Source organism: Pectinophora gossypiella, chromosome 15 (assembly GCF_024362695.1).
Source record: "Pectinophora gossypiella chromosome 15, ilPecGoss1.1, whole genome shotgun sequence".
Taxonomy (NCBI): domain Eukaryota; kingdom Metazoa; phylum Arthropoda; class Insecta; order Lepidoptera; family Gelechiidae; genus Pectinophora; species Pectinophora gossypiella.
Window position 1 is genome coordinate 1,698,086 of NC_065418.1, and position 15,440 is coordinate 1,713,525.

At 38.9% G+C, this 15,440-nt stretch overlaps 1 protein-coding gene across 3 annotated transcripts in view; it reads right to left on the reverse strand.

Moving 5' to 3' along the window:
* Nucleotides 1–15,440, reverse strand: part of LOC126373074 (protein PALS1) — a 130,995-nt gene that overhangs the window by 102,560 nt on the left and 12,995 nt on the right. Inside the window, exon 1 of one of the 3 annotated variants that reach the window (XM_050019050.1) lies at nt 6,274–6,478. The exons of the other annotated variants lie outside the window; for them this stretch is intronic. Coding sequence (XP_049875007.1) covers nt 6,274–6,299 — 26 coding nt within the window. The 5' untranslated portion in view covers nt 6,300–6,478. Of the gene's footprint in view, nt 1–6,273; nt 6,479–15,440 lie in introns of those variants that run through there. 3 annotated transcript variants of the gene reach the window in all.

Sequence of the window (15,440 nt, forward strand, 5' to 3'; positions counted from 1 at the left end):
ATGCATATGGCCGTAAATAGTTCAAGAGTAAGGAGCGCGGACTGCCCGTCTCGCTCGTACTTAAGCAAGGCGGCACAGTGTTGAAATGAGATATCTGTATACCTAATTTTAACCGTATTTTAGTATTAAAACATTCATAGAAACATACATAAGTAAAAAGAATATTTCAGAAAAAGGCAGAATTTACAATGGTCGAGTTTGTAACAAAACTGTCAGGTACAAGCACTCCCCCTCTCTACCGCCCCCCCCTCGAACACGGTTTAGACTTGAATCGTAGGGCGTCATACGTCACACACATATGCGCGTGTACGATAACGTCAATGTGTAGTGTCTGTGTAAAACGAGGTGTTTTGTATGAAGTGTCCGTGTTCTGCCGGATCGCTCCCGGTTACCGCTGTGTGTGTATTATTCCTTGGGTGTGAAGACCAAGGTCTGCCTCAGTTTCAGCTTACGACCCATATTATTATTTCAACAATCTCACATTTTACTCCGTTAGTGTTGTGTGAGTGTAACCGAATATTCTTTACAAGTAGTGCCATATATCCGATGTCTTCAATGTAAATGGACACTAATAACCCTTCGACCGTTGGTACTTTCTCATAGCTGTCTGTCTTGCTAGAAGGTACTTTAGACGACCTCTATTTAGAGCAGTGCAATGCCAAATTAAATTATTACAGGTTCTTCTTCTTCTTCTTCTATCGTGTGGTATGTGAGGCGAATTACCAACCTCATCAACCCTGGTGTCAGGGTTACTATTGAGCCGCCAAAGGCCCCTGACATGACTCATTTATAACGACTACGTACTTACACAGTAAGTAGTAACCGGGACCAACGGCTTAACGTGCCTTCCGAAGCACGGATCGTCTTACTTTCGGACAATCAGATGATCAGCCTGTAATGTCCTAACCAAACTAGGGACCACAAAGTAATTTTTGTGATATGTCCCCACCGGGAATCGAACCCAGGACCTCCGGATCGTGAGCCCAACGCTCAACCACTGGACCACGGAGGCCGTTTATTATATTATTACAGGTTTAAAACACATAATAACGGGTTCTTACCGCGTTTAAATCAGGGATATGAGACCCCCGATATTTCGACACTGTTGGAAGTGCCATGATGCTAGGTATTAGGTTTTTATTTCGAATTTATACCCGTGTGAAATTTCAAATTTTAAAAAGTAATAGTTCGGAAGACCGTCTACATTAAGAGAGGGAACTGTGACTCTCTATTTTAGTATCACAGACCCGGAGGTCCAGGGTACGAATCCCGGTGGGAACACATCACGAAAATGTGATCCCTACTTTGGTTATAGGACATTACAGGCTGATCACCTAATAGTACGAAATAAAGTTGATCCGTTCTTCGGAAGGCACGTTGGTCCCGGTTACTGCTTACTGATGTAAGTTAGTCGTTACATGAGCCATGTCAGGGGCCTTTGGCGGCTGAATAGTAACACTCACACCAGGGTTGATGGGGTTGGTAATCCATCTCACAACCCACACGATAGAAGGAAGAAGTATCACAGATATATAATACACATGTACATAATATAAACTCACGCCTATTTCCCACTGAGTAAGCAGAGACTATGGAATTCCATTTGCTTCGATCCTGTCACACTTCTCTTGCTTCCTCCACCACATTCATCAATCGTTTCATCGTAGCTGGTTCAGAATAGAGGTTTATACAGGAAAAAAGTCTGCGCCAAATAACTGTAACGCATTGCCAATTTAACTTACTAATTGGTTGAACAAATGACATAGACATTAATAGAGCATTCTTTAAAAAAAAGTGACGCACATAATGACAAGACATAAAAAGTCATCGGCGCCTTCGTCACCAATTAACTTTAAAAAGAAAAACGTCACGTGTGGGACTGTTTTTTTTACGAACTAGAGATGCACCGTCTAGACGCTGATTAGTCGGCCAATAGTCAGCGACTAGTCGGTAAAGGGGCCGACTAGTTGGTGTTGAATGAGTTAGCATCAAAATTTTAGAATAGAATAGAATACCTACTTGATAGGCTAGTTTCCAACTAGTCAAATCAGTTACACTTTACTCAATGTCAAAACACTAAATTACTATGGTATTTGTATTAGTATGAAAAAGCAACGTGTGACATCATAGAAAAACGCATTTTATTACTACGTTTTTCTTGATTAAAATTCATAAATATGTTAAGTAAATATAAAAAAGAAAATTATTATCGTTAGTTTCAGATCTGTCTTTATTTAGTAATCAGATTATCATAATTTATCTTGAACCTAGTACACGTTCAGCTGCTTGTCTTCCCGGGCATGTCGTAAAAACCGACAGAGGGATTGTGTCCTCTAACATGATGGACTAATGTTATGGGCGATAGGCTGATCCCTTATCACCGTAAGGTTCATCATATCCATCTTTGGACTTCGTATCAACAGTGGCTGCAAGTTGTCTTTGATTACTTGTGGCTCTGCCCACCCCATTAGGGATTACGGGCGTAAGTTTATGTATGAACCTAGTACACGACGGTTTTGATTGTAAAAGTTTTAAGCTCAATAAAAGTTATTTCTATCACTTTAACGTGTTGCGCCCGCGCGCACGGTGAGCTTGCCCATCTGTTTATTTTATTATCTACATTACTTTATTACCTCATTAGGGTGAATATCAAAATTTCAAGTTTGGTGGCGAAATTTCATATTATTTTTTCATGAAAAACCCAATTTTTCACGAAAAAAATATATGACAGTTCGCCACCAAACTTGGCAAATTGATATTCACCCATTACTAACATAGCATGTAAGTTAATTATACTAACATATCTATGGACTGTAGTCTGAACATAAATGATTTTTTTTATTTTTTATTCTTTTTTTATAAGTTCGTCAGTTAAAAATAACCTTACTGTTCACGTTTGTTTTTGGTTTACACGTTGTAACTAATAGAACACTCGACTGGAGAAACAACGAACCAAGCGCTAAAGGAAGCTTATCGCTTATCTGAAGCTGTTAGCCGATTAAGCCCACAAAGTGCCCAGGAATTTTTACCTCGAAACACTTATTAACCTTCCACTTACCGCTAAGTGGTTACAAGTTTAGTGAAGTTGGAACTTTCCAATATTGTGAACGTATAGACGTGTAGAGGTCTTAAAACAGGAGTATAATGTTTCGCTACGTTGTTGCCAGCTTTCGCTTCCCAACTAGCGTGGAAATTGTTGGAAAATCTTATAGGAAAGGTCAGCCGGAACCACGACATCATTCCATCGGATTTACTACAGACATATTCCTTTTTTCGCTACTTACACTTTCTACACCAAAAAGGAAAGATGCAAAAAAAACTACATAAAAAAGCAGGCTGTAAAATTTTAAAAGCAATAATCGACGGAAAGATAGCAATAAAATTAAAAGCATAAAATAGAATTGCAATTCAAAATTGATGGGATATTCTAAAACAGTCAACTGAGACAATGAATCCAAAAAGAAAAAAAGCGGTAACCTTCGATGACGTCATTGTCGGAACCGGGTTTTCTACCGGTTATTTTTTTATTACATTTTTGGGTACTTCGATTACAATGGCACGCGGGAACGGTTTTATTTTTCTTTTTAGTTCTTTGTCGGTTTAGGACGTTACTGATTCCATAAACTTTTAACCGTAAAATTAATTTGTGAGTAATTTTTGATGGTGGTATTTTGATTTGTGAAGTTTTGCTTGTAAAGTAAACATCGTTGGAACCAAGAGCACACCCGTGACACTCCATACAAAACACCTCGTTTTACACAGACACTACACATTGACGTTATCGTACACGTGCTTCTGTGTGTGTGACGTCTGACGTCATACGATTGCAGACTAAACTATACTCGAAGGGGGGTGAGGTAAACCTAGCTCAGCCGCTGGTGGGGAGCGGAGAGTTGCCGTTCTATACGTAGTATTATTCCTTATTCTATGCCAATAGTTAACATAGTTCACTAGTTCTATTTAATTTATTCGTATTTATTGAGGTAAAACCTTAAATATTTAAGTAGGTACAGTACAAACAAAGTTATTGAGGCCAATTACGCACAAGCTTCCAAATAGAACAAACAAAAACATATTTAAAAATTGTATAGATATTAAAAATTGTATAATTGTATATTTATAGATAGACAGATATTATATCAAAATAGGTTATATTATAAACTAATGAAATCATTAAGTTTTAATGAGAAACTTTTACACCGTACCGGGTTACCGGGTTTTACCTTTTTTTTTATATACATCTATTCAATACGTGTGGTTACAGTAGCTGGCAGCGGTACGAGAAACCCGAGTTCTAATCCCGATGACTTTTAATCTTTTTAGGTTTTGTTTTTTTAATATATTAAGCTATTGGTCTAGTTTATTTTGTACAAGGGTCTGTGTGCATTCTAATTTTATTATAGGTAGTTTTAGCTTACATAGTGAAGTTCTTTGGACGAAGTTGAAGTTTTAAGTAAAAAAACATGAGAATATTTTATATACTACAGGGTGTTAGTGACATCATAACGAATACTGAGCGGGTTGGGGGGGTTCCCTCAGTATTCGTTACGGTGTCACATACTCATACCTACTTGTATGGCTACCTGTATGTACCTGTGTGATTCTGAGGTCATATCAAGTGGAATTTTCTATCGCAAAAGTATAGAATTGAAAATATAAAAAAGAAACTAAAACATAATCATGAATTTTGCGACGGAAAATTCCACTTGATATGACCTCAGGAATCATGGTCTGAATCATCCCCCTTAGTATTCGTTACGATGTCACTAACACCTTGTATATTCACGTTACCCGCACAGTTAGTCCACAAAATTCGAGTTATTTGCAGACGACCTTACCCAAAGATAATGATGAAAAACTTGAGTTTTTCTTAAAGCATCATTGTGGCTTATAATTAAGGCTTAATCATTATGACGGTCAACATTTAATAGCGGCCTTGTCCCGTAATTACTGTCTCGTTATTCATCACCATTGTAAAATGTAAGAACTGTTCTATACCTTTAAGAATACACATCTACTTATGACAGAATGTATATTTAATTATGAAGTAAGTAGGTACTGTCCTACTGTAGGTGCTGGACTGAAATGGTGTCAAATGATAAAGAGTTGAAGAAACGAGAACCATAATGAAGACTATAGAGAACCGGAGAGGAAATATGATTGGCCACCTGATACGACACGATTCATTTATAACAAACATCATAGAAGGAAAAATTGAAGGGACGAGAGGAAGGGGTAGACCTAGGAGAACATTTGTGAAACAAATAAAAGAGAAGGTGCAGGTCATGTCGTATCAGGAGGTTAAGGATTTGGCGGGATGAAGAGAGGAATGGCAATTACTCCACCGACAAGAGCGCAGCTCTTAAATAAAGAGAGAGAGAGTTACTGTCGTTTTGAATACACTGGCCTGCAAAACTAAGTAGGTAGGTTATATACCTTCTACTCTTTTAAAAGTGTTGCTAATAACAAATGTTCAGAACCTCCGCGATACAGTGTTTCCTTAGTGCGGGGTCTGCCAGTAATATTTACATTTTATGTTATTTATGTCTAATACTATTTCCGATAAGTACGTGGTGCCTACACTCATCTTAAAACTTTACAATTATTACGTAGATACGACACGAGAGGTTAGGTAGGTAGGTTATCATATCTACAGTTACGACTAGGCACTTCACTACGGTCTCCGCGGTCTAGTGGTTGAGCGTTGGGCTCACGATCCGGAGGTCCCGGGTTCGAATACCGTTGGGAACATATCACAAAAATCACTTTGTGATCCCTAGTTTGGTTAGGACATTACAGACTGTTCACCTAATTGTCCAACAAGCAAGATGATCCGCGCTTCGAAAGGCACGTTAATCCGTTGATTCCGGTTACTACTTACTGATGTAAGTAGTCGTTACATGAGCCATGTCAGGGACCATTGGCGGCTCAATAATGACCCTGATACCAGGGTTGATGAGGTTGGTAATTCACCTCACAGCCCACACGATAGAAGGAGACCTTACTAGTTAGTGTCGTGGTGATTTTGAAAGTAACGTCTTCGCCTCATAAACTCATAGCTTTCAACTCTTAACTACTGGAACCAATTCTGAGAAGCGACGCTTAAAAGTATTCCGACTTTATTACTATCATTACTTTAATAGAGAAATGATTCCGAAACTAGGACATGGCAAATTACTTAGAATTGCTCAGAACGAACCACGCAACACAATAAAGCAAATAACATTATTGAAAACAACACTTGTTCAAACGGTACGCTTCAATCCAAGTTACCTTTTAAATAGCTGCTTGTAGTGCATAGCTGGTGGGTTTCAACCGTTCACATGACACAGAACACAGCACTAAGATTTACAAAACACAACGTTTCACACAGGTATTCAAAACATTCACTTAACTGCAATAAAAAAAAGAAACTTAAAAACACGTCCGCGCGGCAGGTAATTTTAAAAAATTCTAAAATGGGAAGAACGCGCAACCTTGCGCTTGAGTGCGTGGGAAAGGGACAGCAAAAACGGGTCTCGGTCGCGCGCACAGGTATCGCTACCCTCCTAGTGTTACCACAGCAAGGTACTTTTGCGGGACCAGGTAACTGCAAATACGGGACGGGTTATTTTTCGTTAAAATAGGCATGATTATTATGTCGGAAAATAAAAAATAAAACAAAATTAACATAAGAACAGTTACATTAAATATAAGTATAGATGTAATTAGGTAGTTACTCTTTTATACTAAGTTTGTACTAGCTATTGCACATTATTAATCATTATATATAAATTATCTATCTACATAGATACGTACTTATTTTGACCTTGGTTCCAAGAAGTCCTCTGATCGCTTATGGCTCTCCCATTTAGGGGCGTGAAGTAATATAAGCAATAATAAAATTAATTATTAAAAAAAAATAGTGTATTTTGTTGATATTTAAATAGGAAAATAAGAAGTCTTGTTTGTTTTAGGGACAAAAACGCGCGAACGTATTTATTATATAAAAATAGGCTAATAATAATGGGTGCGTTCTTAATTCCCGACACATTTGACCTCAATCCATCCTGGTCTTAAGCAGCTATGTATTCTAAGGTGCAGCACGTAAACTGAAATAGTGTCTATTCACTCTTGCCTTGAAAATCCCAAATTATATTTATCGGGGAACAGCGGTGGAAGAGAAGTCCATTCATTAGCAGTTCGCATAATGAAGAAGGAAGCGAATCTATTGGTTCGAAGAGGAGAAATGTCGTCCACATATCGATGGAACCCTTTCCCGCGTCGCATTGTCCTATGGTGGAACAAAACGGTTCACTAAAAATTAACGTAACATACATAAACTCACGCCTATTTCCCACACGAAAAGCAGAGAGTATTAAATTGCATTTACTTTGAATCTAACATACCTCTGTTGCTTCAAAAAATAACATTAGCGCAATAAAAAATACTGGAAGTCCCGTATAAAGCACAACACTAGTTCCCCTACCCTATATTGACCCTACCCATTTACAATTTTTTCAAACAAGTGTTTCCCAGTCAAGTGTGTACATCCACAGATTATATCAACACGAACAGGTACATTTACCCGTATTGCAAGAAGTAAAAGTTACAAAGAAATTAAAATAATGTATGGTAATAAATTACAAATAAATGAAAATTTGTATGGTAAAAAATTACAAAAATTTAAACTATGTATCGTGATAAATCCATAAGTGCTAATATTATTAATTGGAAAGTATACGTGTTTGTCTGTTTCTTAGTCCGCCTTTCACGGCAAAACGGAGCGACGAATTGACGTATTTTTTTATGTGGACATAGTTGAAGGTATGGAGAGTGACATAGGATACTTCTTGTCTCTTTATAATCCCCCACTTCCCTAAAATGAGGAGTGGAAGTTTGTATGGAGCATTTCGCAATTCTCAAGGTAGAAAGTTGAAATTTGGTAGACGGACTATTTGCGACTAACAAAAAATTGTACACCATTTTTTTAAAATAAGGTTCCCGAGCAATTAGAAAATAGGTAATTATCACTTAAATCTGTACGGTCACGAGCATTAATATGCACACTTTGGTACCATGTCACATTAACTTTTTTGACAAATTGAACTGTAAGTCTCACTAAATGTCAAATATGTTAGTGCGACAGAGTCCTAAAGTGGGTACATTATATTGCTCATGACTGTACATTGTTTCTTTACTAAGAAAGTTACTGCATTAACGTTCCTAGTACAAGAACAATGAAATGACGTGCTATAGAGGACTTGAGAAAAACATAATGTACCATCACGCCTGAATCCCTAGAGGGGTAGGCGGAGGGGATTTAAACTTTTAAACATGGTTGACGAGGATTGCATATACAGGGTGGCCCAGAAGTTCAGGTTCAAAATGAAAAATTAGATAGAGGGGCTCATTAGCTACCAGAAACACCCCCATGTATGTTCAGCAATTATTTACGGTTTAGGAGATATGACCCATTTTGTACCTTTTTCTAGATTTTCTACCTTACTTCAGAAATAATCATTTTGTCGCTATCCCTTTCTTAATAATTATTTTATTTTACTTCACAACTATGCCTAAGGCTGTGTACCGCTCAATCAAAGATAAATCAAAGTCAAATCAAAGATAAAAAAAAAGTTATCGGAAGTCAAAGTGAGAATTCGACCAAAATTGTTACAGTTGTTAATACTTCGCCGAAGAATAATAAACACATGAGATTATCATGGACCCTGAAAGTATTTCTAAAAACTGCTCCATTTAATAGGCTTTTAGAAACATCCAAAAAAAGTACCCTTAATAAGGGCATAAAACTAAGTAATTAGCCCTCGAAAGATTGCAAGACAGACAGATTTGAAGGAAAATTTGACATTCTCATACAATGTAGCTGCTTCTTTCTAACGTTGTTAAAGGTGCTCAAAGACAGATTTTATTTTAGTATCCAATAGTATGAATCACCAACAGTGTTTGGGGATAACTTTTTCCTTGAAATCTATGTACCTTCATTAAAATACGAATACCAAAAGTGACTGCAAGTTTTGTCTTTGGATTGTTGCTATGTCTACCCTGTTAGCGATTATAAGCGTGATTTTTATTTACTTTTAACTGAAAATGTGTCTTTGAGCACCTTTAACAACGTTAGAAAGAAGCAGCTACATTGTATGAGAATGTCAAATTTTCCTTCAAATCTGTCTGTCTTGCAATCTTTGAGGTCAAATTACTTAGTTTTTTGCCCGTATTAAGGGTACTTTTTTTAGATGTTTCTAAAAGCCTATTAAATGGAGCAGTTTTTAGAAATACTTTCAGGGTCCATGACAATCTCATGTGTTTATTATTCTTCGGCGAAGTTTTAACAACTGTAACAATTTTGGTCGAATTCTTACTTTGACTTCCGATAACTTTTTTTTATACTTGATTTGACTTTGATTTATCTTTGATTGAGCGGTACACAGCCTTAGGCATAGTTGTGAAGTAAAATAAAATAATTATTAAGAAAGGGATAGCGACAAAATGATTATTTCTGAAGTAAGGTAGAAAATCTAGAAAAAGGTACAAAATGGGTCATATCTCCTAAACCGTAAATAAATGCTGAACATACATGGGGGTGTTTCTGGTAGCTAATGAGCCCCTCTATCTAATTTTTTATTTTGAACCTGAACTTCTGGGCCACCCTGTATATCACTCACTATAGCGGACACTTAACGCCCTCTGTGGTCCAGTGGTTGAACGTTGGACTCACGATCCGGAGGCCCCAGGTTCGAATCCCGGTGGGAACATATCACAAAAATCAGTTTGTGATCCCTAGTTTGATTAGGACATTACAGGCTGATCACCTGATTGACCGAAAGTAAGATGATCCGTGCTTCGGAAGGCACGTTAAGCCGTTGGTCCCGGTTACTAATTACTGATGTAAGTGAGTAATCGTTACATGAGCCATGTCAGGGGCCTTTGGCGGCTCAATCATAACGCTGACACCAGGGTTGATGAGGTTGGCATTCCACCTCACAACCCACATGATAAGAAGAAGACTCACTATCACACTTCTACCTACCCCATCGGGGATACAGACGTAATAACATGACTAACTTTTTATAGGATTTCTAAGTAAAGTTCGTTTATGGAAAAAACAATAAAAAAATGAAACGTTGGGATGATAATTTCCGGTCGTGGCCCGTGGCACATCGAATGGAATGGCGAATCTAAATTCATGTCACGATCTTCAACAAATCCAATGTCAATCTGAATACAAATTTATAAATAAAACACTACTCATTACATTATGGCCACGCTGGTATCCTTATTGGGGTAGGCAGACCACAATCAATCAATCAATAATACTTTATTGCACAACAACATATACAAAGGACATAAACATACGAATAAAACATAAGCACAACAACCACACAACAACACCAATAAGACAATTTTTTTTTGTGACCCCGTGACCCTGAAATATATTGTAGATTTACCGCGAATAGCATTAACTACTTGGCCGGACAAATAGGGAGCGCTGAGGGCTCTTGATGATGATGATGAGGGACTTTTACTTGGAAAGTGCAAACCCATCTTAATTAAAAAAAAAAAAAAAAAAAAAAGTCTATCAAAACAAAAAAACAGTTGCAAGATTTACCTCCTCTTCATAAAAAAGACCCTATGCTTACTGTTGAAAGTTGTCTTTGATTGTAGTTTTGCCCCCAACATTCACCACTTGGCTAGCGAAAGTACTTTTACTCGAACTGTAAATAATTAATACCCTTACGGTCGTGAATTCGAAAGCCCTAGCGGGGCCAATAGAGAAAGAAAAGTTGTCTGAAGACAACTTGCGGCCTTCGTAATCTTCTTTTATCGTGTGGGTTGTGAGGTGACCAACCTACCAACCCTGGTGTCAGAGTTATTATTGAGCCGCCAAAGGCCCCTGACACGGCTCATGTAATGGCTACTTATTTACATTATTATTATTGCGTATGGCAGACAAAAAATATAATATCCTGCGTGGATCAAATATCCAGCTTAAGCTCCCTTAACCAAGTCTCTGCTGCATCCGTCACACAATGCAGCTCGGCTATACCACCCTACTGGTGCAGAGGGCACTCGTTCACTATGTGAGATATGGTTTGATCCGGTATGGTTAACATCAGTAAGTAGTACTACTGTGTTTGTATTGTTACTGTGACGTCCTCTAATAATAAATACTTTCTTTCTTTCTTTCTTTACTTTCTTAGTAACCGGGACCAACGGCTTTAACGGCAACGGATCATCTTACTTTTTGGACAATCAGGTGATCAGCCTGTAACCAGACTAGGTATCACAAAGTGATTTTTGTGATATGTCCCCACCTTGATTAAAAAAATTGCCCACCGGTATTCAAAAACGCCCCCCGTGGTCCAGTGGTTGAGCGTTGAGCTCACCATCCGGAGGTCCTGGGTTCGATTCCCGGTGGGGACGTATCACAAAAATTACTTTGTGGTCCCTAGCTTGGTTAGGACATTACAGGCTGATCACCAGATTGTCCGAAAGTAAGATGCTTCGGAAGGCACGTTAAGCCGTTGATCCCGGTTACTACTTACTGATGTAAGTATGTAGTCGTTAGATGAGTCATGTTACGGGCCTTTGGCAGCTCAATAGTAACCCTTACACCAGGGCTGATGAGGTTGGTAATCCGCCTTTCAACCCACACGAGAGGAGAACCTAACCTAATACATGGCTGGTTGGAAGGTGAGACAAGCAATCGCTACTGTAAAAATACAGCACCTGTCAAAATCTTCTTAAATCTCTTAAATATTGACACTTGTTACATGTAATTTACATGCGTAGTTTTGATAAACAATTAAACACATTCTTGTAATAATGAAAACTTTTACAAGTAAACTTGTAATACAGGGCTTGTAAGCCGGCACAGTGCCCTGTCAAAAAATCCGTCTACTTTTTTTGATAAACGTAATTACACGTCCTTGTGAGTCACTTGTAGCTTGTGAACGTGTAGACTTGTAAGTTTTGATAAGGGGCCGTCCATTAATCATGCGAGCCTCGAGAGGGGGGGAGGGGTCCATGAAAAAAAGTCACGAAATATCATAAGGGGGGAGGGTGTATTAATATGTATATCACGAGTATTTATTTTTTCGGCAAACGCGCGATACTGAACCGAAAAGAGCGGCGTTTCGTGGAATTATTTTTGTAAGGTACTAAAAAATACACGTGATATAGGATAGGGGGGGGGTAGCCTTGAACCTCACCATGTATCACCAAGGGGGGGTTAAAAATGTCTAAAAAAAATCACATAATTAATGGACGGCCCCTAAACACGGCACAGGTCGTAACTACCAGAGTAGTACCGCTTGCCAGATAACTATGGAATGCATGTTATAGTAAACAAACATCTATAGTACCTGCAGTATCAGTATGCTGATGTAAAGGCGCGGCCTTTGTACGTGTTCGAATGATGGTACAAGTACATATAAATACACGTGTATTACGTATAATGGACGAATATCGTGCCTTATAGTGTTACCGGGTGAGAGCCTTCAGCGCTCCCCATTTGTCCGGCCAAGTAGTTAATGCCATCTGCGGCAAATCTACAATAAGTCACGTCAAAAAAAAAAAAAAAATGCCTTATAGTGAACACCGCGTAAGCGCCTTATTGAAAAGATTGCGGCAAAAGAGACGATGAGCTCATTTGGAATTTACCACGAGGCATGAGGGAGCTCGCCGATGATCGAGCCCTGTGGAAGAAGCGTGTGCTCGATGGACGCGACACTCATGATCACACCTGGTTTGACACACTGGCGAGCAGGAGAATGAAACGCCATCAAACCGACAACAATCCACCAGTTGGAGACTTCTCCTGCAGAGTGTGCGGTAGAGTTTGCCGCTCTAGGATTGGCTTGCACAGCCATGAAAGAAAGTGCATTTCTTCGAGGCAATGACGTCATAAATCGTCTGAAACAGACGTATAAGGCCAATGAAAGAGTGAACACCGCGTAAGCGCCTTATTGAAAAATCACATTCGAATGTGATTTTTGTTAGCAAAACCTCGCGATGGACACGCTAGTTTCAAATCTAAGTAATTTGTGGTTTAATTTATTACTTAAACGGTTTTATTTAGCTCAACCCGTACGGTATTTATTTGGGTCATAATTAGACCCCAGACGTCTAACTTTAGTCTTCAATCGTATGGCGTTCAACGTCACACACACAGATGCGCGTGTACGATAACGTCAATGTGTAGTATCTGTGTAAAACAAGGTTTTTTTTGTATGACGTGTCCGGGATATGACTGAGGCCTAATTTGTCTTAAAGAGATGGCACAAAGACGTTGAAGTTTATCAGATAAGTACTAGAGTCTCCTGCGCCGGCTCATGTGCTGTAATTGCCAGGTAGCTGTCATAATGACTAGTAACGCCACGCGACGCTGCTCGCTCACCGGACAGGAAAATAAACTGGTTCTTAATCGGAGCACAGTTACTTTACTAAGGTTGCCAATAACATAAGGTAGCATCACGCCTGCGCTGTTGGGACTTCTAGCCATCATCATTATCATCATCAGCCCATTAATGTCCCCAATGCTGGGGCACGGGCCTTCCCTATGGATGGATAGGGAGATCGGGCCTTAAACCATCACGCGGGCCCAGTGCGGATTGATGGTTATTAACGAATGCTAATGCAGCCGGGACCAACGGCTTAACGTGCCTTCCGAAGCACGGAGGAGCTCGAGATGAAAACTTTTTTTTTGTGGTCACCCATCCTATGACCGGCCTTTGCGAAAGTTGCTTAACTTCAACAATCGCAGACCGAGCGCGTTTACCGCTGCGCCACCGAGCTCCTAGCTCCGAGCACCGGTCTTCTAGCCATAGATGCAGCCAATCAGCTCGCCAACCAAACCGACAGAAAATTCCACTTGATATTAACTCAGAATCATGGTCTGAATCATCCCCCTCAGTATTCGTTACGATCTCACTAACACCGGGTATAGTAAACCATATCAGGCGTCAAAAAGCCTTCCAGAAAGCTTTTTTTTTACGTGACTTATTGTAGATTTTACGATTTATTGACCAAGAGAAGTGTGTCAGGATCGAAGCAATGGAATATAGTATCTGCTTACCCCGGTGGGAAATAGGCGTGATGTATGTATGTACTTATTGTAGATATGCCGCAGATGGCGTTAACTACTTGGCCGGAGAAATGGGGAGCGCTGAAGGCTCTCACCCGGTCTTCCAGAAAGCGAGCCCCGCCCGAACGTACCAATTATACTTGCAGTGTTGCCTTTCTGGACCGCAAGTGAAATACGCTGCGCGAGGAAAAAGCCAGTTCGAGGATTAGGCTTCGAGGACCTTAATGTTACATACATTATTTCTTGACAGACAGATGTTTTTTTTTCTTTTGGTTTTTTCTAAATAGAATATGTCACCCTCATAGGTGCTTACAAATATGTCATACTTACTTATACAAATGAAATTAAATATAACATTTAAGATTATTCTCTACGGCCCAAAGCGACATCAACCAATATACAGGGTGTTAGTGACATCGTAACGAATACTCAGGGGGATGATTCAGACCATGATTCTGAGTTAATATCAAGTGGAATTTTCCGTCGCAAATTTCATGTTCTTTTTTAGTTTTTTGAAATTATTTTCAATTTTATACTTTTGCGATGGAAAATTCCACTTGATATTAACTCAGAATAATCAGCTGAATCATCCCTCTCAGTATTCGTTACGATGTCACTTACACCCCGTACAACTTCATACAGTAGCCATACAAGTAGCCATATAGGTATGGGTGTTAGTGACACTGTAATGAATACTGAAGGGGATGATTCAAACCATGATTCTGAGTCGATATCAAGTGGAATTTCTTTTCGGAAAAGTCATGATCATTTTAGTGCTTTTTTAAAATTATTTTCCGTTCCATACTTTTGCGACGGGAAATTCCACTTGATATCAATTCAGAATCATGGCTCGAATGATCCCTCAAAGTTTTCGTTACGATGTCACTAACACCCTGTATATAGTTTCCTCGCCTTAGCCGATAACGGGCAGGCGAGAAGACTACTTCGTAAGTATAGTTAATCAAATTGAAAAAAAATAATCGTTCAGCTTCGTTCCTCACACAGACAGAAGTTGTCAACCCTACTGCGCATGATTGTGGTATGTGTTCGATTCTTTTTTACAGCTTCAATATCATGTTAAGTTTTTATTCGCAGCGGATAGAACCCATTTGCCCGGAGCAGTGGCGACAAATGATAAGTTTACGAAGGATGTTTTGTTTTAATTTTACCATTAGTTCAGTTCCGCTGCCTGCTTAAAGGGCCCCAGTTCGATTCTCGGGTAAGCAATTATCTGTCAAAACACTTTGGTTGTCCTTATCGCGATTAAAATTTGTTATGTAAATTGTGTTAAGTAATATAATATTCTTAGTATAATTAGTTTAATATAGTTTAGTATGTATATCATTGTTTTTAATTG